At 26.3% G+C, this 22,347-nt stretch overlaps 1 protein-coding gene across 5 annotated transcripts in view; it reads left to right on the top strand.

Moving 5' to 3' along the window:
- Positions 1 to 985: 985 nt before the first annotated feature.
- LOC132934549 (GATOR complex protein Iml1) overlaps positions 986 to 22,347 on the top strand; it is a 35,283-nt gene continuing 13,921 nt past the window's right edge. Inside the window, exons 1-15 of one of the 5 annotated variants that reach the window (XM_061000873.1) lie at positions 986 to 1,257; positions 1,340 to 1,477; positions 3,451 to 3,746; positions 4,666 to 4,806; positions 4,967 to 5,109; positions 6,650 to 6,861; positions 12,003 to 12,199; positions 13,507 to 13,568; positions 14,111 to 14,347; positions 14,588 to 14,787; positions 14,859 to 15,035; positions 15,113 to 15,211; positions 15,280 to 15,390; positions 16,691 to 16,908; positions 16,977 to 17,158. In XM_061000873.1, the coding sequence (XP_060856856.1) occupies positions 1,212 to 1,257; positions 1,340 to 1,477; positions 3,451 to 3,746; positions 4,666 to 4,806; positions 4,967 to 5,109; positions 6,650 to 6,861; positions 12,003 to 12,199; positions 13,507 to 13,568; positions 14,111 to 14,347; positions 14,588 to 14,787; positions 14,859 to 15,035; positions 15,113 to 15,211; positions 15,280 to 15,390; positions 16,691 to 16,908; positions 16,977 to 17,158 (2,459 nt within the window). In that variant the 5' untranslated portion in view covers positions 986 to 1,211. Of the gene's footprint in view, positions 1,258 to 1,339; positions 1,478 to 3,450; positions 3,747 to 4,665; positions 4,807 to 4,966; positions 5,110 to 6,649; positions 6,862 to 12,002; positions 12,200 to 13,506; positions 13,569 to 14,110; positions 14,348 to 14,587; positions 14,788 to 14,858; positions 15,036 to 15,112; positions 15,212 to 15,279; positions 15,391 to 16,690; positions 16,909 to 16,976; positions 17,159 to 22,347 lie in introns of those variants that run through there. The other 4 variants (XM_061000869.1, XM_061000870.1, XM_061000871.1 and 1 more) reach the window with 4 other exon arrangements.

Genomic DNA, 22,347 nt, shown 5'->3' on the forward strand with positions numbered 1-22,347 from the left:
CGCGTAGCGTTTCGAAAATCGAAAAATGACCTCTCTAAAGTACCAGCTCAAGAACATTACCTTTCAGAAAAAATGCTATACTTGATACTTTTGAGCAAGTTTAGAGGGAGAAAAAGTGTTTACAGAATAAAAAAGAAATAAACATCATTGTAAAACCATAACATTCCTCGCTCCACTCAGAATCTAAAATTAGAGTAGGTATAATCATTGCATGTTTAGCGTTTGTTGGCTATTTTTTTGTTTAGTGTTTTGTTTGTAAAGGGATTTTTTTCCTATGACGTGGCTTTTTTCCGGGGATTTTATTTCGGTACTTTTTTTTCCTAGATTCAACTTAATGTATTTGTGCATATTAGTTATTAATACACTAATTGTACACGTCTTGTACCTATTACATATTCACATAGGTAATGGTATTTTACCATAATATGATCCATCACTACAGTTGTGCATTATACGTAATACGTCTATTTATAATGTAAATAATACATCATTTTTGTATGACAGAGATGCTTAAATGTGAAAGGCTGTTTTATATTTTTGTATCAATAGTAGCTACCTATCAATATAATATTCATAGACCTATCACCTATAAACTAATGGACAGGGCATTCCACTCCGCCTGTGCACGGGAATCATATAAGAGAAAGAAAGAAGAAAGAACGAAGAGAACATAAAGGGGTAATCATACGTCTATGGAAACTAATACTGTATTTCCCCCACGTTCTCTTTTCTCTTTTACTCTATATCGTACGCCTGACCTCTCTCTCTATGCGCAGTCCATTAGTTTATAGGTCTATGATAAAATTATACCTACTCCCTTAATGGAGGTATCGTTACGCAACGTTTCAAAACGTTCCAAATGTTATGCGCGCGTGAATATCCTCTGCATTATCGTTGGGCTCTGACTTTTTAAGAGAATAATAGTTGTGTTTGATAACAGTTTAAAGTGTATAGATAATGTATAGATAATATTTTTTTTGTATCATATTTTAGTATTTATTTTAAATTTTTGATTAAAACTTGTTGACTACCAGTCAATTAAATTTTCGTTAACAATGTAGATAATAACATTAGTAAGAATATGGTGGTTAACAATTAACTCACATTTTTTGAATGTATACAATTTGCCAGTAAACTGTTAAGTAATAGATATTATTAGGTAAAACTAAACGATTCACAATTAAATATTTGAATACCTATCGGCCGTCACCATGATGAAGACTTACAAATTAACTGTCCATCAAAAGGCTTTCAGTAGTGAGTATAGTACATATTGTAATGTTTAAATATTGCTAATTTATGGATATTACAGTCTTTTTTTTTAATATAACAAATTTAGGTTCAGAACTTATTGTTAATATTAAAGACTTTCCGAAAGCAGTTATAGGTGATATTGTAGAGGTTTATCATTCAGACTCTGAACAAAACAAATTGTTGCTACAAATTATGGCATTTAAAGATGATTTACAAAGTAAAGGTAACTATTGTTTTACAAGTTTCTAATTCATACATGATAGTTATAGACAATTTCAACAGTTCACATACATAAGTACATTTGGGGTAGACAGGGTCTCTGGGATTTTGGGTTTTTTGCTTATAAGTTGGTTCTCCTAATAACTATTATAAAATAGTAATTTATATAAATAAAATTATGATGAACTATCCATTTTATGTGATAAAATTATTTCTTCTAGTGGTTACCAAAGCTGAAATAGCTATTGGCTTAATTAGTTGGCTATTTAGTTCTTTTAAATATCTTTTGAAATTACATTATTTTAATGAAAAATTGTTTATAATAAAGAAAATTCACTATTTGGTTTTATATAAGTACCGTACTGTATATCAATGTATCTGAATAATATGTAGACTACTGATAGTACCATACAAGATACCAACATGTATTTATGAAGCACAATTATAGATATATAGATTTCACTAAAGTAAACTATAATGTAGTAAATGTATTAAGTGAGAGTAAACTAGAAAATGTTATGCTCACGGTGATAGAAAAAGATGTTCTATACAAAATAGGTAATGATGAAACTATTAGGTAACTAAAGTCTAAAAGCACATTATTATTAAATACAAAAATTGTAACATACCCAATTAAAATTATTCATTTTTACTGTGTTGTTTAGGTAAAAAATCCAAGACAATTTTAAATGTGTAGTGACATTAGGTGTTCAAAAAAAAAAGTCTATTTTGATGTATATTAAATTTTAATACAGTTTTAATAAAGCAAATCTTCCCAAACATGTAAAACATATTGTAATTATGTTAAAATAATAATAATACATGTTGGCTAAAATTAAATATTAGGTAAATAAGTAAGTAGGCCAGTACTTATGTATTTTTCTGGACCGAAATCTCTCTCCAATCTGCCCATGTGTACACTAACATATCTAAAAAGCAATTTTATAGTATTAATTATATAAATTAAATAAAAGGTTTGGCTAACCTATGTGCTGAAAAATATCTTTACTTAATTGTATTTAAAAGTTTTTATAAGAGGACTATATTTTCAAATAAAATAGGGAGAAAAAATGTTAATAGTATATTAGGTTACTTGTAACTTGAGGTTTGTGAATAATTATATTTTTAATTGAAAGCTAATCAAATTAACTTTATAATCAAGTCATAATTTAAATTTAAATATCTTCTTTTAAAACTACACTTTATTCAACTATTGTGTTTTCATTGTACTAAAATTAGGTTTCCTTCTTTTTGATGTGATATAAATTATTTCTTATAAAACATTACATAGTGGCACAACATTTGAGACACCAAGTTGCAACTATGGTGAGATTCAACAGATGAATTAATAATTATATTTTCTAGTAATATTTACTTCCTATTTAACCCATTGTTGGGATTACTGTGTAGCATACCACCATTGGTATTGAGTGAGCATGCATTCACCTAATTTTTTTTCATTATTATTTATTATACAATAAACATAGAACATTGAAACCAGCTTCAGCTTGTTTATATTTATTATTTTTTTACCATTTGTATATACTATAGCAATTTTAAGCAATAAAAATTAAAAACCACATTATTATAAGATTTTTTCAAAATACATTTCAAATATTAATTTATTTTTTCCTTTTACCTATTTATTTTTTTATGAACAAAATATTATTCATCTAGGCCCGAGATTATATTATTGGATGAACGCATCACTTACCTTATGTTATATATTGATGACATTGTTAAAAAGTTTTTAAGAAATATTTGTAAAATTATTATATTTAAAAAAAGTTTATTTGAAAACATGTCGATGGACTGTTTGAATATCTTCAGAGAAATGAAATAATATATAAACAAGTGGTAATCAAAATAGTAACAAGGTGAGCGTGGAGCTAATCACGATACCAATGACGGGTTAAAATTATATGTTACTATTTATAACTAATTATATGTAACTAATATATTGAAAAAAAATTTCAGATACAATTAGTATTGAACATAGTGTTGCTAACTTATTTCAATTGCATGCATATAGTGATGTTACAGTAAATATTGTGAGTCCAGAATCTGTCATATTAGATTCTGTTGAATTGACATTCAGAGACCAATATCTTGGACGATCTGAAATGTGGCGCTTAAGAAATTCAATGATTGATACTTGTGTATACAATAACAAAAAAATGGAATTTTGTGGTGGATATACGCGTGTTCAAGTTTATCAAATGTGGACCCAAGGAAATATTGTTTCCTGTGGAGTTATCAGCCATAACACTAAGGTAATTAATTGTAATACCAGCAAATTTAAGTACTTTGTATTTATTTTTTTTAAGCCAAATACAATGCTTTTATTTATAAAAAAAAAATTACATAGTTGTTTATTTGATTTTTAATTAAAATTTTTTTTTTAAAAATTAACTTAAGTGGTATGAATAGTATTAAAAAATTCTATTAAAATGTATTCTAGTATTTTCAATAATATGGTTTATTGATCGGTTTGAGAGTAAATACACCTATTATCAATGTTGTAGAAGAGAAGTTATTCTATGTCTGTATAAAATTCAATTTTTGATATTTTAATTACTAAACTCAATAATTCAAATTTAAAAAGTAAAATATCATAAGTCTTAGAGTTAACTATTGGACATTGATAATAAAATATCAAAAATCAACTGTTATACAAACCTAGATAAACTTCTTCTCTTCAGTTTGTGTAATAGATGTTCATTCTGTAATGTCACTTAGTAAGGTATATTATTAGATACTTTTTTGGATACTAAGTTTCAATGTTTTACTAAAATTCACATTTGTAATTAGTGTTTAAAATGCTGCGTTACTGACATGTGTGTGCAGTGCACTTTGCTATTTATTTTATACACAGTTACTCTCACTATTCATCACTTACTACGCACACATTTGTACAACCCACATGCACACAAATAGAAAATTGAACTCCTTAGAAAGGTTGGTATGCATACCCCTTAAAAAAAGGAAAGGAAAATAATTTCACTGATTAATTTATAACGGTCAACTAATAAACTTATTATGAATATTGAGTATTTGTGTTTTAGTATATACAAAGTTAATAAAAGTTGTTAACATTTGTGTTCCAGGCCCTAATTCTAATCCTATAATTAATGTGACAGTTGTGTTGACTTAAATTATATATTTATATTTATTGAATTTCTATTTGCTTAGATAATTTTTAGATCTGCTACAAGCATGGTATATATATTTCTTCAAATGACTTCTGAAATGTGGGAATTCAACTTTTTAGGGGATACTTATTTTGAAAAATCTGTAGATGGTTTTCTATATGATTTATTTGAAAAATGGCGGGTAAGTTTGTAAACTAAACATTGATTTCTATATTTTATTTATGGATTACTTCAAATCATGTGGTGAATTGTTATGTGTTATGTAATTTAGAATGTATATAAACTATTTATGTAAAGTGTACTAATTAGTAGTAATTATTCTTCTAAATGTTTATTAATAGTATTTTGGCAGTAATCATGAAGTAACACTAGTTGTATTCTCCCGAGTTTTTTACAAAGCTAATAAATTAGAAGAATTCCCTGAAGCTATGAGAGAATGTCTTCAAGTTGATTACAAGAATCGTTTTTATGAAGATTTTTACAGGTAAATTAAATGTAAAATTAGCTGTAAAATAAATGTTAAAATAAGCATCTAATATTTTAATAAAACATTTTAGAATTATCACATTGGCGTATTTAGGAACAGGATATGTAGGCTAGAGTCTAGGGTAGATTTTTTTGTAGGATGAAAAATTTGGTAAGTTTATTATAATACTTTTTTTTTTATATAATTTAAACATTAAACACAAAATAATAATTTTATTTAAATATAGAGATTTATAATATAACTAATAAACATATTATAGGTAATTTACTATTAATTTTATTGAAATTTGAAACTACTTTGTGTGTAATATAATCACTATTAAGTATTATTAAGAGTGTATATTTTATATAGAATAGGCATGTTAAATTCAAAGTAATAACTGGGCCAAATATATTTCATAGTTTACTATATGTACCGCACATAAAAATAAAATATATAGTATTTTTATAGCAATTGTTTTAAACTCAGCTGTATGTTTGCATAATTTCTTTAGGTTTAAAATGTTTAAATGATTTTAAAATTTTAAATATTTAGTTGAATATTTATTTAAGACTTTTTATTCATCCCATATCGATGGCGACAATGCAAAAGGGCATAAGCGACACTTTTTATGAAATCAACTTTTTGTAATTAGGGCATAAGCGATGTCATTCTGTATCGATTGCTTTTACTCATTTATCGATACGATTATTATTTACTATATAAAACAAAAATGTAGATTTAGACATAAGCGCCAAAATATTTTATATTAATTAACAGGTATGTGTATAAATAGGGAATAAACGACATTTAGTTTTAAATGTTAGCATAAGCGCCATAGGATTTTACTTTATGGGGCCTAAGCGACAACATCATTATTATAGTTAATAAAAGATTTTATATAAAAAACCATTTTCTGTTATCTGTCCGGTTGACGATAAATAATCTTAATCTTAAAAATGCAATATCGTATGAAGTTATTAACATTTTTATTCCAAAGAGAATATTTATCTACGTTTCTATTAAAATAACATGTAATTTATTTATGATTTATGACTATAAATTATAATATTATTATCAATGAAAATTAACTATGATTGACTATTTATGTTTTATAATAATTATTAGTTTTGCGTGTGAATATTCACACAATAAGAAGAAAATTAATACGACATAAGCGCCAAAATACTAGTACTAAATTTATAGGTAAGGAAATGAATGGGGCATAAGCACAAAATTATATAATAATAGCCAATTCTAACTAATACTAATGTTTATCTAAAAAAATCGAAGAACAATTGTCTTAAATAGAGTATAACTCATCTTTTTTATTCTTATCATATTTTTTTAAATTAAAAATATAATCTACAAAATGTAATTATTGTTAAAAAATAGTTTTTTGGCTCTCTTGAATAATTTTGAAAATGTCGCTTATGCCCTTTTGCATTGTCGCCATTGATATACTGAGTAAAATAAATATTATAATTTAATATTTTTCATTTTTTATTTGTTTTATACATTAAATATTATTCTCATATTGCACCATTACTTTTATTAGGGTAGTAATTCAAAATGAACGTTATGAAGATTGGGCCGCAGCATCATTAATGCTTCTTCGACGTCTTTATTATACATACAAAATAGATATTTTAAACTATCATCATAAATTACTTCATGATTCTGGTGTTTCAATTAGTTCAATACCAGAAGCTTATTTATCACATGCCTCTCAAGGCAACTTCCTTGAAGTATTAAATATGGCATTAAATGGCAAGTATATGGAATCGTTTGTATAAATCAGTACTTCTTTTAAGGGACCTCGCTACTGCTGTCAATTTTGGCTGAAAAGACCTAAAGTATTGACAAAATTAAAGTTAGTTAACGTTGTCTGATTTAGGTTCGGAAAAAAATTTGAACCCGCCAGAAAATTGTCTATAGATCCTACAAAGCACTTTTTAAAAACTAAATTTTATATTATTGTAAACTGTAATTGAAAACTTAAAAATATGAACTTTTTCGAATCAAATTTTCGTACGATCTACAGACAACTTTCTGCTGAATTCAAATATTTTTTAAAGTCAAAATTAGACAATGTTAACTAACTTTAATTTTGTAAAAACAAATGTATGTTTTTGTAAAATTTGTGTATTGCCCCTGAAATAATAACTGTAGCGAGGCCACTTAATAATATGTTATTTAATTATCTACTAACATACAGTGCGCAAATTACCTACTGTTAATAATTAACTTTGAAAATATTAAAAAATTATTTTTGTCAATAAAGACGTGTTCTATTAAATTTTTTTTTCTAATAATAGTGTTATAAATCATATTATAGAAATATAATCATAGTATATTTAAATCAGGGTACAAGTACCTTTTTTCACAAATAAAAAAACAAAAAAATTAAGTTGTAACAATGTAAATAAATATTTTCAAAAAAATTTACATTTTTGAAATAAAGAGTGTTGTTTGTTAAAAGAATCATCTGGTAGTAGTATTTACAGGGTAATTTTGTAAGAATGCTCTCCCCATTTTTATGTTTAAATTATGCAAATATTCAAATTCTGTTTATTGGAATTTTGAAGTGTAGTTAAAGACAATATTTTCAAATACATAGATTTTTCAAAACACTTAAAGGGTATCCTGTGGTTATACCAACTTTGGTTTTTCAAATGAGAACTAATTGTTAACCAACATTGCAAATTGTGGATCAGATGATTTTTTTGAAAATGTTGACTTATTGTAATTTAAATTTGAATGAAAAGTTTCTGAGTTATTCTATTTAAAATACTATGGATTTATTATATGTTATATATATTAGGGTGCCACTCAATTATACAAGTTAAAAAAATTTTTGTTTTACCAATATCTATTCAATACAACATACATTCAAATATTTACTACTAATAATTGTTGGTATGTACCTACATTATACATTGAGGTTTTATATATATTCTTATAAATTATAGTATAAGAGAACCTATTACCTATAATAATTAGGTATAAATTATTATACTATTAAGTATATTAACAGTTATCTTTTAGTTCATGGATCCTTTATTGCTAAAAAAATGTACAGAGCCCTAATAACTATGAATGCTAATTTTTAAGTAAAAAATTATAAATATTTATCCATATATTTGTTTATTTAATTTATTTATTTCAGCATAATTCAATCACATTTTAATACAATTATATACTACATAATAAGAGCTGATACGTATACTAACTGAGTTTAGTCTGAATTCATCAAAATCGTAAAATTCGTAAATTATTTTATAGTTAGAAATTCATAAAATTTTTTTTTTTTATCTAAGATTAGAAAATATAATACGAGACATCTCATAAGTTATAAAACATTGGTGTATCTAAGGATAATTTAAATCAAGATTTCGCATGAATAATTCATTGTTTGGTAACAATGTATCTAAAAGCTATATAAACAAAGTTTTGTTCACACTTTAATTTCAAATTTGGACATAATTTGATATTTTAACAATAAATCACAATTTTAATTATATTTTTGTTCTCATTTAAAAATTTTATTCGTGGGTACTTGATACTTATTAGTAAATTATTATATTTTAATAAAATAGTCACATAGATCACATTTTTAAATGAAAAAAATAATTTAACCTACTATATTACTAATAGCAAAATAACTTACATTAATAGCAATAATATCATAAACTATTATCTATTTAGTATTTATCTATATTCTCATAGACCTTTCTTGCTCAGAATTGTTTTTTTTTGTAGAATGATTTAGTATCATTGAAATATTTCATTAAAGTTTAACACATAATTCGTTTAGATAGCCTGTCACAGTATTTTTTTAGCTAATTTGCCTTGCTAATATGTTAATATTTATATCCCCAAATTATGCATAGTTTTTGTGAGTGGTCCCTGATGTCATCAGGTTATTTAGTTCAGATAAAAAAATGTTCATATTAGTTTTTGGTGAACGGTATGTGGCTAATACAGTAATTGTCATATTATTTACCTTAAATTTATTTTTAAGCAGCTTGCTTCTTAGAATATTAATTGTAGTTGTTATTATTTGTATATATAATTACTCCATTGTTTTGATTAAAATTATTTTAACCTCCTCTTAAATATCTATGTATTTAAAAAAAAAACAAAAATGTTTATAAACATACTGATTTTATCGAAATATTATTAAGAGGATGTCAGCGGACTATTTTTTTTCTCTCTCTGACCCACGCGCAACATAGACAAAACGCATTTGCGCAGAATCGTTTTTTCTATGTTTTTAAGTTATCTTAGAGTAAAATCACTCATTACAAAAAAGATAGAGAATAATATTTTGGGAATGACATATCGGCTTTATATTTTATTGTTATTTGACTTTGAATTTCAAAATAAACAAAAAAAATTTGTAAATTTAAATTATGTTTAAATCGTTTTGAAACAATACTTAGAGAAATCAATATTTTATATCCTCAAAAATATTATTCTCTATTTTTTTTGTAATGAGTGATTTTACTCTAAGATAACTTAAAAACATAGAAAAAACGATTCTGCGCAAATGAATTTTGTCTATGTTGCGCGTGGGTCAAAGAGAGAAAACAAATAGTGCGCCGACATTCTCTTAATAAAAAATCAAATGTAGGTTCTACGTTTTTCATGAAATAAAATGTTTGTTATATCGTCTCAAAATATTTGCTAAATTAATATTCCTGATATTTTTAACCATACTTTCTATGCAATTAAGATACTAAAATATGTTTTAGAAATTTTGTCTTTTAAATAACCATTTATGTATAGTATTTATGATGTATCAGTAAACTTAGATTTAATTATTTAATTATCTTGAAAAACTGCTCGTTTATTATTTTTTGGTATTTAGATTATGTTTGGTAAAATGTCAGTAATTTCTAGATCTTTTTGCACTTGTCATTTAATAAATTATGTATTCAATTGATATGCTAAAAATGTATGTTCCTTTAAATAAATGGTGTTATAACGGTTAATAATTTGTGATACAGCTGATTAAGAACTCTGCACACATCTATGATGCAAATTCTTTATCAATACCTATTTTTGACAAAACCAATTATATTTTTATTTAATGCAAGGTTCCTCATAAGTTTCTCTTACTACACAGTTTTAAACAATTTTTTTCTCATACTAAAATATGAATCATAGACATTTGAAACATTTTCCTATTACTTAAATTATAATTTTTTAAACACAATGTATTTTTCAAAATATTTATTCTAATTCTAAGCTATAAAGAAATTTTTAGTTTTCGATTTTTTATTTGAGTTTTTCCATATAAATGTTGATAAAAATGTTTATGATTGGTTAGAGCTTAAAAATTAAAAAAATAAACATTTATCATAACTTTAAACTATAGGAATTAAAAATTAAAAAAAACACACAACAGGAAATACATATAACAATTTGTTTTTTTTAAAAACAATCTCAAGTTCAACAAAATTGGATATTTATTTATAAAAAATAAATATTTTAGATATTTAAAGTAATTTGTTATTTGAAAACATTTATCTGTAGGTATTTGAAAATTTTTGCCACTATATTTTTTTATTTACTATACACAATACAGTTTTTAAAATATCTAGGTTAATTTTAAGCTATTTATACAATAAACACTGTTTTAAGTGGTAGTCGTTATTAACTTAGAAGTGCATAACAGCTTATTATTAGATGAAATAAAATTATAATAATTATTATACAATATAATATGCAAAGGTAAGTACTAGTATTACTAATAGAAAAATAAATTATAAATATTCAGCTAGTAACATAATTTATTTATTATTTATTAATGGGCGGAGCCCTTTACAAAAATATAATATTTAAATTACAATAATTAATACAAAAAATACATCAAATAAACCTATATAATAGCAATAGAATAAATACAAAATATATCTTATAAAATACATTTTTTAATAAAAAATAAATGCATTAATAACAATGAACAATAATAATAATTATCATCATCAATTATTAAAGGCAATGCCTTGTCGTTGCAGCCACTCCTCTGTTTTGATTTAAGAGTGTGGCGTACACTTGATTTCTTCAAAGATGTTCAAGTTGTTGGTCATAAAGTCGTGTCGGATGATAAGTCCAATTAATTTAACTGTCCTTGATTCAATCATCTTCATCAGCTGTTTTTTTTCTCCTACAACTTTTAACATTGCTTTTCTTGTCTATAATTTTGGATGATGTCTTTGTCATTTTCCTCCACGTTCACATATTGTTGCTTCCAGTTTTCTTCTGTCTTTCTTGTTCATTGTTCATGTTTTACTGCCATATGTCAGCATATTCCAAACAAATGTAACAACATTTTCCGTATGGCAATGCTCAGGTGTTTATTGGTGAGAAGTTGATTCTCAAGTTGTAGAAAGCTTGCTTTTCTAAATCTATTCTCTTTTTGATATCGATTTATTATTAGAAGTTACAATGCTTCCAAGATAGCAGAATTCTTGAACTTGTTGTAATCGTGTATGGTTTATTTGTATATTAAAATTTAGATCTGTTTTACTTATGAGCATTTTTTTGGTTTTCATAGTATTTATTTCTTTTTATATTATTATTGTATAATACTATAATTTTTTTTTTTGGTAATGTTTTTTGTAACCGTATTACTAATTGTAATATAAATAAATTATAAAATATTTTTAGAAAAAGAGGCTCAAAAATGCAAGGAGTGATCTTCCGGGTTTCCAGGAGATAATACTAATTGTAACATACTCATTATTTTAGTATATAATAAATTAATTTTTTCCTTTCAAAATTGTGATTAAAAACTAAAATTAATAATACTAATTAGGTAATTACTAAATAGTAGTTTTATTGTTATTACTATTAATATTATGCTTTTATTTATTCTATTTTGTTTTTGTTTTTGTTTTTAGTTTTTGAAAAACATTATATTGAAAGAAGTTTAGATCGGACTGGTCAATTGGCAATTGTTATATCTCCTGGTATGGGTGAATTTTACGTGGATAGACAGTTAACAAATATTACAAAACAAAGAGTTATGGATAATGGTGTAGGAATTGATTTGATCTGTGTCGGTCAAGAGCCATTGTATGCTGTCCCATTATTTTTGGTAAGATTAACAGTTGCCTAGTTCCAAGGTATAAATAATTTTATTTTGATTCCATTTAAACATACAACAAATACTATTGCTAAATTACATTTTTATATTTATCTAGACTAAAATGATTGACCATTTTAAACATTGGTCTTTTTTATTTTTAATGTAGTGAAAAAATCAGAAAACCCATCTGTGTTGATGAGTCACTAATCCTAAGCCTTCTTTTTGATACTCACTGTTTATTCTGTTCGTTGGCTGACAAAAAATAAATCTCTCATGAAAGCTTATGACATAATTGGCTGCTGAGTGTTTGTGCTGATTTTGTTCTGACCTCTTTATATTAGTTTTGCCATGGCGAGTGTAGATGCTCAAAACTCCTATGCATTCACCAAATTGGCTTTGCTTATAACTGTACAAGAGTAAAACATGTACATTAATTGGCTTTTTTTTATTAAATCAGACAATTTAAATAATTTGGAAGTATCCAGATGAATAAAATGAGGGGAAGGGGCTAAAAACAGGCTATCGGGATCCACCACATAAATATACATATTTACATCTGCTTTAGGTATAACATGTTTTAAACATTCAATCATTTCTAAAAACAACATTTTGTAATATTTGTATCAACTAAAAGTTCTGGGCGGCCTATAAATATGATAGAATTGTAGGGTTGAGCTTATCGTTTCATAATACTATTTTACATATATTTATTAGGGTGGTCCAAAAAAACTGATTAAAAAAATTTAAAATGATTACCTTTCCATTTTTTTAGGTGATAAAAAAAGTAATTTTGCGAACATTTTGACTTGATAACTCAACCCATTCTTGTGCTGCCATAGGGTTAAGTTATGACTCAAGGGTTTTTTTTTTTGAATTTATTAAAAAAAAATATTAAGATAATGAAAATGTTTAATTTACTTATATTATAAAATATCTATAATTATTAAAATATTGAATACATTTTTATTCTACATTTTATAGACATTGTCTATGATGCGTATATTTTCCTGTAGTTTTATACAACCTAAAAAATGAGTTTTATTATATTATTTTATATTTTTAAATTATTTAAACCACAGTAAAAACTAAAATATATTGGTTTTAGTTTTTGAAATAATGAGAAAAAACTGAAAACTAACCCTATATAATTTAACCCTATTGCGGCAAGTGAATGGGTGAGTTATCAAAACCAAATTTTCACAGTATTCATTTTTCTTTACACTTAAAAAAAATGGAAGGGTACTTATTTAAAATTTCTTAAGAACATTTTTAGCCTATATAAATGTGAACCACCCTAATATTTTATATTTGTTTAGTTTCAAAATCGTGATGAATCTTTAGGAGATGATTGCAGTATTCCACATTGGATAAATTTAAGGTTTGTTTAATAAAATAATATCATAATTTTAATTTTAATTTTATTGTATGTTATTATGACTAAGACTTCCTTCTAGTGGTTCTACTGATGTCCTATCTCTTCTTTTCCTTATTAACTTCAGAGGTCCTTTTCATTTGTCCCACTCTATCATTCCATTGGCTACATATATTATCTAGACATGATATAAATTATATAGTTTTATTTAATCCTATCGACTGACTGATGTACCAAGCAAATGATTACTCCGCCCTCCTATCTTAAGCAAACAATAATTATAGTTCGGAATCAGTTTAACTTAATTGTCATTAAACTGGCTATTTGTATTAATTAATAATTTATTTTTATTTTACGTCGGGCTTTACCCGTATTTTATAAACAATATACAAACGCATCTTGATATATAAGTACATAACACATTTATGATTGATAGTCAAGTTAGTACAATCCTATTTATTTAATTTGTATTGTATTAAAACTGTTGCCCTAATTTACTTAATTATTTTTGAATTTATAACTGTAAAATAATTAAGATAAAAATTTAGCTTTTACAGAAGTAACCACATGCCACAGAGATCTACATTTGTGCCTCGGATTAAAGTACCTAATCAATTTTCAAACATTTTATTAAACCGTCCGAAAATGGGTTTAAGAGCAGTGTCATCAAATAGTTTAACAGCTTCTTTGCGAAAGAGATTCACCAACTCTGCACAAGATTATATAAATTATGATCATGGTGTTTTTAACAAAAAAATTAAAACTAGGATGCCTAGTAGATTCAGGTAATATACATTTCATTAAAAATAATAATGAGAATTATTTTAAACATAGTCATCAAAATAATGATAGTCTTGTTTAGATTAAATTTGTAATTAATTTTTTTTTTAAAAATGGTTAGTAATAATTATATTTCATAGTAAGTAGCTAAATGTATGATAGTTGTAAACTTGTAACTGGTAACTACTACTTACATATAATATTAAAATTTTCTTACCATTAAAGACATACTTTATTTTTTTCAGTAATACCAATAACATTCTGCCACTAAACAAATTAAACGAAATTAGTGAATCGAGAAAAAAAAAATTTAGTACATGCAGTTTTGATGTAAATTCTGATACATCAATTGCTCTAAGCCGTAGTCTGTCTCCTCTGAAACAACGTAGTATTACTCCTCCGCCCAAAAGCCAGTGCGAATTCACAAATTTGCCACCGTTAAACAGTAATCATAGTCAAAGATTTTTTTATTGACTCAATAATTTTAAATGATTTATTTTCCTAATATTTAATCAGGAAATAGAAGTCGTAGTATTGATGACAACTTGGAAAAGTATAATAAATTGGCTCTAAGTAAACAAGATAATTTAAAATTTGTGCGTGTACGAGGTCTTATTAATCCATTTGACAAATCACGATATCACGTGAAGTTAACATCAAATCGGAGAAGGTGGAGTCATACATTCCCAGAAAGTAACCAATTTTATTGTGAAAATAAACAAGAACTAATGACTATCATTTAAATATTAAATATTATTTTTATTACTTAGTACCTAAAAGCACAAAAAAGTCATATGACGATATTGAATTATCTGGTGATACAGAGGATTCATGTGAAATGGAAAACATTGAAATACTAGAAAAAAAATGTATGATTTTAGTTATTGTACTTTATTATAATTTTAATTTAATCAACTACTTTATTTCTTTTTTTTAGTAAGTGTAAATATAATAAAACTACAAAAATTTAGAATTGAGGAAAAACAAAATATCACAAGTACTTGTGAGTGCTCAAGTGATTTTGAATTGACAAATATGTGTACACCAGGTTAGTGTGATGTAAATAGTAAATATTTAATTAAATCACTTTTTAAATTTTGCAACATTTTTTAGTTACCTATTATAACTATATTATGTATTCATATGTTTCATTTTGTTTGGTTCTCATTGTAATACATATTATTGTAATTTTTAATTTCTTTACTGTTTATTACTTATCTGAAATATTTTCCGTGTAATATTATTATATTATTATGTTTAATACTAAATTAATTTTCTAACTATAATATATCCTTACATTGATATATTATAGTTAGATCTCTTTTTATTAGTGTTTTATCATTATTCTCTGCTTGGATTACCAGTTCACCATCTACCCTTTAAATATACAAAAATATAATCTAGTTATAATGTACAAAATCTATAATTTAAAAAAATTATGATAACTTATTTTTATTTACAAAACTATTATATAGGTACTCAGTCGTGTAAGTTATTTTTGTTAATTTTTATATTGTTTAATTCTTAAATTTTAAGTTTAAGCTACCATAGGCAGATGATAAAAAAAAAGAAAAGAATTTCAACATTGTAATAAGTCTTTTACAAAAGTTCCCACAGTGATTTTTAATAAATAAATAATAAACCGTATGTGCTATTAAGAAGATTATTTGTTCAGTTGATCTAAAAAACATTCATTTTTCTCTGAAATGACATTAATAATTCTATGATCTACTACTGTCTACTTTTAAATAATTATAGTAGTATCAAATTAATATTAAATTTAACACATTTTAGTTAAGTTAATTTTTATATTTACTTTAAATTTTTTTATTTTAATATAGTAAAACAGTTAAATATTTAGAAAAAATTGAAAATTTCAATATAAATGATCAGTATGTAGTTTGTATATAATATACATGACATTTATATAATAATGTCTTTAATTAGATATAGGTAATTCAATTATTATCTTTATCTTAAGCTATTTTTATTTACTTGTTTGTGTTTAAAGAAATATGTAAAATTTGAATAGTATCCCTGAAAAATAGAGTAATTACAGAAACATGTTGTTAGCGTTAAGGTAGTAAATTAAATTTTTTTAATAATTACCATTTGCTTTTGGTTTGTTTCTAATTACTTTTTATTTATTTTATAATTTTTCTCAAAAAAAAGTGTGTTGACAATTATTGTAAATTAATTAAAGTTTTTCTGTTTTATTATGAGTGTAAACTGAAATAAGTATTATAAAAAGAAACATTAAATAATGTAAATATAAATGTTTATGCAATTGAATTTCCAACAAATGTCAACATATTAAGACATACCTACAAAAAAGTGTATTTTAACAGGCGTTGATTGGAAATCACTAGTGTTCCCTGCATGTTTGCCAATAACAACTGATTATTTTCCGGATGAAGTAAATCTTCAATCATATTATTTATTTTCAAATTACAATCTATTACCTGATTATGTAAATGCTGAAGTTGCCTTGCAAAGAGCCGTTTATCGTCAACCACTATCCGCTTTAGAAGTTTTTTATCAAATGATATGTCAACGCTTATCTCAAGTAAGATCTCACTACACATATCTGATGTATTAAAGGTATTCTCTTAGCCAATTTTTTTTATTTAATAGGGTTTCCAGTTGGTTGTAAGTAAAGATGAAAATCCAGAACATAAAAAGAAGATTAATAGTATTGTCATGAGATCAACAGTTCATGATGAACGATTTATTGAAATGCGGCTGAGTATTGGGAGAATAGTTCACACTGTTACTTTGTTTGGTTCAGAAATTCAAGTGACACGTTACAGACCAAGGTAAATTATAACATAATCTACACTTTTTTTGTATAGGGTGATTTTTTTTTTTTTATTGAGCTTTTATTGAGCCTGGCAATTTAGGCCATTAGCTGTTTTGGTTGTTTGTAGGCTGTTAATAGGGGGAGGAACTGTTAAAAACACGTTTTGTATGTGTGGCAAGGATACGTTGCTAAAAAACCCGTTTGGTCACCAATCCGGGAACTAGCAACGCCGGCCGTAACGTACACTCAGTGCGTTTCCGCAGTTGAGTGCACACACTACGCCACACCAAGGTGTGATAGATAGGATGCCACATAGGGTGATTTATTTAACGTAAAACACTCATTATACCAAAAAGTATTTACTATTTTCAAGATTTTTTTTCTTCAAAATCCTTGCTGTTCTAGAATAATTAAAACTTTAAATTGTTTTCACCCTTATATTTATTAAGTTAACCAGTATTAACTTTTGATTTTAAAATGGCAGCCTATACTAAAAATGTCATTCATTAATTAGGCTATTTTTTTTATGAACTATCACATTTTATTAGATTTTATTACATTATCTCGTTCATATTTTCATTTTTTGTTAATCTATTGTGTTTGTGTGTACATTTTTATACTTATACCTAGTCAGTACCGTAGTAATTGGGATCTTTAAGCCCCAGGGTAAAAGTTATTACACTTTTCAAATCAATTCAGTAAGTTGTGCCCTAAATGTATTGTAAAATGCCCATTTGGCGGAGTATTGCGCAGTTCACCCCACTGTAGTCTGCAAGTTATTACGGAAGAGATAGTAATAATACTTATCGTTTATAAAAACTAGAAGTTATAAGTCATAAATAATAATACTTATCGTTTATAAAAACCAAAAGTTGTAACTTTTATCTAAATAAATCATGAAAATAATAATAAATAATTATTCAATATTCATACTATTTTAGGTATTACAGATTACAAAACAAATATACCATTAAGGGGGTTCAAGTCAGTTATTTTCTGAGGAGAAAGAGTTAGGCAAACTATGTGGCAAGTACAACCGTGCCTTGTCAATGTGTGCGAGTGTAAATGAACATTAATGTGTTTGCGCACACACCGCAGCGTATGTCAACGCGTCGCGTCGGGTTGTTATCGGCGTTCTCGCACTCGCAGGCACATGTCAGCATATTAAACTAGGAAAACGTACACGGTACACGGTTACTTTTCGAGTAAAAACATACCTCGGCTGTGACAAAATTGTGAGACTTAGAGGGGTCGGAGCCGGTGTTGGTACAAAACCATGTCTTACGGGAAAAACTCTCATGCCCCGTAGAATAGTCGGATTTTGTTAATTTTTTTTATTTAAAAGTAGGGAACATACAGGCGCGTACTGGGTATAATTAGGGCCCACTTACTATATACAATATACTTACTAATACATAGGCGTAATTAAAGGGGGATAAGCCCCCCCAAAAAATCGACCACCCTACGCCTATGCACTAATAGCAATGGGTCCCGTGTATACTTATAACAATAGCCAGGTTATCTACCCATTTCTTATACTAAGAAAAAACTATATAATTAACATGAACCTAAATAATAAACCAAATATACATTTTAATTTAAGTTCTATAAAAATAAAAAAATACACAACAATATTAAGATAATTATTTTTATTTAAGTGATCTTGATTACGTAGTACCAGTTGGTGATAATTAGGGCTGTGAATTTAATGCACTAAAAAACCTTAAAAAATGCATTAAAAATGTCAAAAATATGCACTTAAAATGCAAAAAAAAAGGAATATAAAATGCCAAAAATTATAGTATAAAATTTATTAAAAATGGTTTTTAATTTAATTGTTATATTTATATTAATATTGGGTACAGGATATTAAACATTAGTACAAAAAAGTGTTTATTTAAAAAAAAAAAATAATAAAAATGTTGATTGAATTTGAATTTACATTTGCATTAAGTTAATGCTATTCACCTGAAACATATTTAAAAAAATTTTGTTTGTATATATTTTGTTAAAATAATGAAACAAACTTAAAGATGTTTATTTCCAAGTACCTTTACTGTTGCATTGGACAACAAGTGCTCGTTTGATGTTCTCAAATAAAAATGACTTCCGATTGTCTGTCAACAAATTTTTAAATGCCGAAAAACTCCTTTCAACATCTACAGACGTAATAGGATCATATTGCATAAAAGCCATGTCATCGAAGCTGAGGTCATCTGGAAGAGACGTTCTGGACAGTTCAGTTCCCTCGAGAATTTTTGATATATTGCAAATTGTATTAAATCCCGTATTTTTTTCCAATACATTTTTTAATTTTAACTGAACGATTTTTCCTCTTTCATTTTTTATTTCTTGAATTTTGTTTTGAAATTCTGTCACAATTTGAATAGAATCTGCGAGAGTACGACCAGACAATTCTAAAGGAATGATAGTTTCAGGTAGTGTCCCAAAGTTAGATTTAATGTACACTAAATTGCACTCTAAATCCGATCGGCCATTAAATCTTGTACTTTTCCAATGGATATAGCATCTTCCCGGTTGAGTTCCATGACTACTTGTTTTATTAAAACGTAATGTTCAGAATAATACATGGCTGCATTCAACCAAGTTCCCCATCTAGTCAATATTGGTTGAGGTGGTAATAGTATATTAGGAGCAATAGTTTTAAAAATTTGTAATCGATACGGTGCTTTTAAAAATATTTTTTTTGCATTCAAAATTAAATCGTTTACTTTCGGAAAAATATTTCGTATTTCTTCTGCTACCCTATATAGAGCATGGGCAAGACATGTCACGTGTTCCATTTTAGAGTAGAGTAATTTTAAAGCTTTTCCTGCTTTCACCATGCATGGTGCCGCATCTGATAAAAATAGTATGACATTCTCCCGTTGAATACCACCAGGCCATAATAGCGAAAGTGATTGTTCAAAACATCTAATGTACCACTATTAGCTTTTTCTAACACTGTTGAATCTAATAAAAAAACTTTACCGGGATGGCCCAATTCTAATGTACCAATTATTGTATTTGCAATATATCCACCTATTGTATCTGTTGTCTCGTCAATTGAAATCCAAATTTTTTTATTTGATGCATACCTACGTTCTGATTTCACATAAAGTGTCTTCGTAACATTCGTGCACATATGTTTTTCTTAATGTTGATTGGTCAGGTATCGATTTATTAGGATATTTTTCTAGAAATTTACGAAAAGTCGGTTGCGATAATTTATTCAGTGGTATATTCGCACTTAAAAAAGCTTTACAAAGGTAAACGCACTCCCATGTGCCTTAATAAATATTTAACTAATAACACGACGGCATAAACGCCAAATATTGTTCATACTATATAGCCGACGATGAGCATCTCATTATATTATTATTTATTATGATCAATGCTGAATAAATAGATAATATACTAATAGCAATTATAGTTTTTAATAAATTATTATAGATTAAACATAAAAAAAAAAATGATAATAATACCTATGAAACACGACAAGGAATAGGTACGCACTACGTAATAATAATTATTGAAGTTTTAATAGTTATACTTTTTCCACTCATATCGATATCTCATTTTTCCAATATTATGTAAGTTTTACATTAACTTTTCCATGTACTAATTTCAAAGTGCAGTCTTAATATTATTATTTTATTTTAATATATAAGTATATAACACTAATTAGGTCCATCACACAAATCTAAATAATAAAATAATTTTAACATTATTAACTATTTTCAATTTATTCAAATTATTATTTTAATAGTTTGTATTACTAAAGAATACAGAAATGTATTATTGTAGAAATTAAAAAAAAATTCAGAAACTTACTTGTTTGGGTTGTATGGCAATCAGTCAAAAATGTTGAATTGTAGACTGAAGACAACAACTAAACTGTCTAAACCCGACGAAGAATTTCAAATGAATGAAATAAACTACGTATAATAATACTAGGTTAATAATAATATTATCGTCCATAATTATTATTAATCCAAGCAATATTTATAAATAACTTTATTATAAGTAGAGACAGACGGAGTATACCGTGTACCCGTATGTCGTTCTATCTTGTCTAGACGTCTAGTGTTCACTACCATTCTAAATAAAAATTATTTGTTTTTCGACGAATATATAACGTATTAGCATTGATTATAAATACTATAATATTTATAATCAATGGTAATAGGTACACCAAAAATTGCATTATCAGTAACTAACCAATGAAATTCGTTATTTGTCCTTTATGTAATTTTCTCTTTTCAATTGTTCAATAATTATTCAATTAAAATTATTTTAAAATAATTATTATTTATTTTAAAAAATAATAAAATTACTGAATTTAACTGAAATTACATGTACCTATTTGGTAGGGGGCCCAGATCTTATAATTTTTAAGATGGTCTACCGGGATTTTCCCGGTATCCCGGTTGGCCAGTACGCGCCCGATTTTGAAAATTATATTTATAGAAGCTGGAATATGTATTTGAATAATGCACAATATTTGTTCTTTTTCAAACGTATTTTTTTACTACTATTTAAAGTAAAATAAAAATTCAAGCTTTGATCTGACCTGCAAAAACTTCTCATCTTTCAGATAAAAAAAAAATAACCAAAATCCGACATATTAACAAGGCGTGGGAGTTTTTCTTGTAGAACCATTTTTGTTCATCAAAATAGTGCTTCGATAATAGTCATCGAAGTCAATCACTGACTTGTGCATGCGTGTGCGTAAATATCTTTATGACTTTATCTGCGCGTGTAATTATAGCTCACTCACACTAATATCGATTTACATACTTACACACATACACGTTCCGCGTGGGACCGATAAAACATGTGAATTGAATTGCCTAAATTTTACTCCTTAATAAATTACCGTCACCGACACGGGGCCTCGCTACGGTCATTATTTAAAGGGCAACATTTAGGCAATTTCTAATCTTGTCATAGCCGCCCGGGATCTACGTGTTAGTCGTAAATGATTATTATTTATTATTGTGAGTGAAATTAAATGCCGGTATCGCTTCCTTCCACACCATCAAACCTCTTTTGTACACGAATGTCAATAACTCCATAACCATTTAAATTTCACGACACGAATTTTACAAAAACATACATTTGTTTTGACAAAATTAAAGTTAGTTAACGTTGTCTGATTTTGATTCTGAAAAAATATTTTGATTATGATTCAAAAAAGTTCAT

Source organism: Metopolophium dirhodum, chromosome 1 (genome assembly GCF_019925205.1).
Source record: "Metopolophium dirhodum isolate CAU chromosome 1, ASM1992520v1, whole genome shotgun sequence".
Taxonomy (NCBI): Eukaryota; Metazoa; Arthropoda; class Insecta; order Hemiptera; family Aphididae; genus Metopolophium; species Metopolophium dirhodum.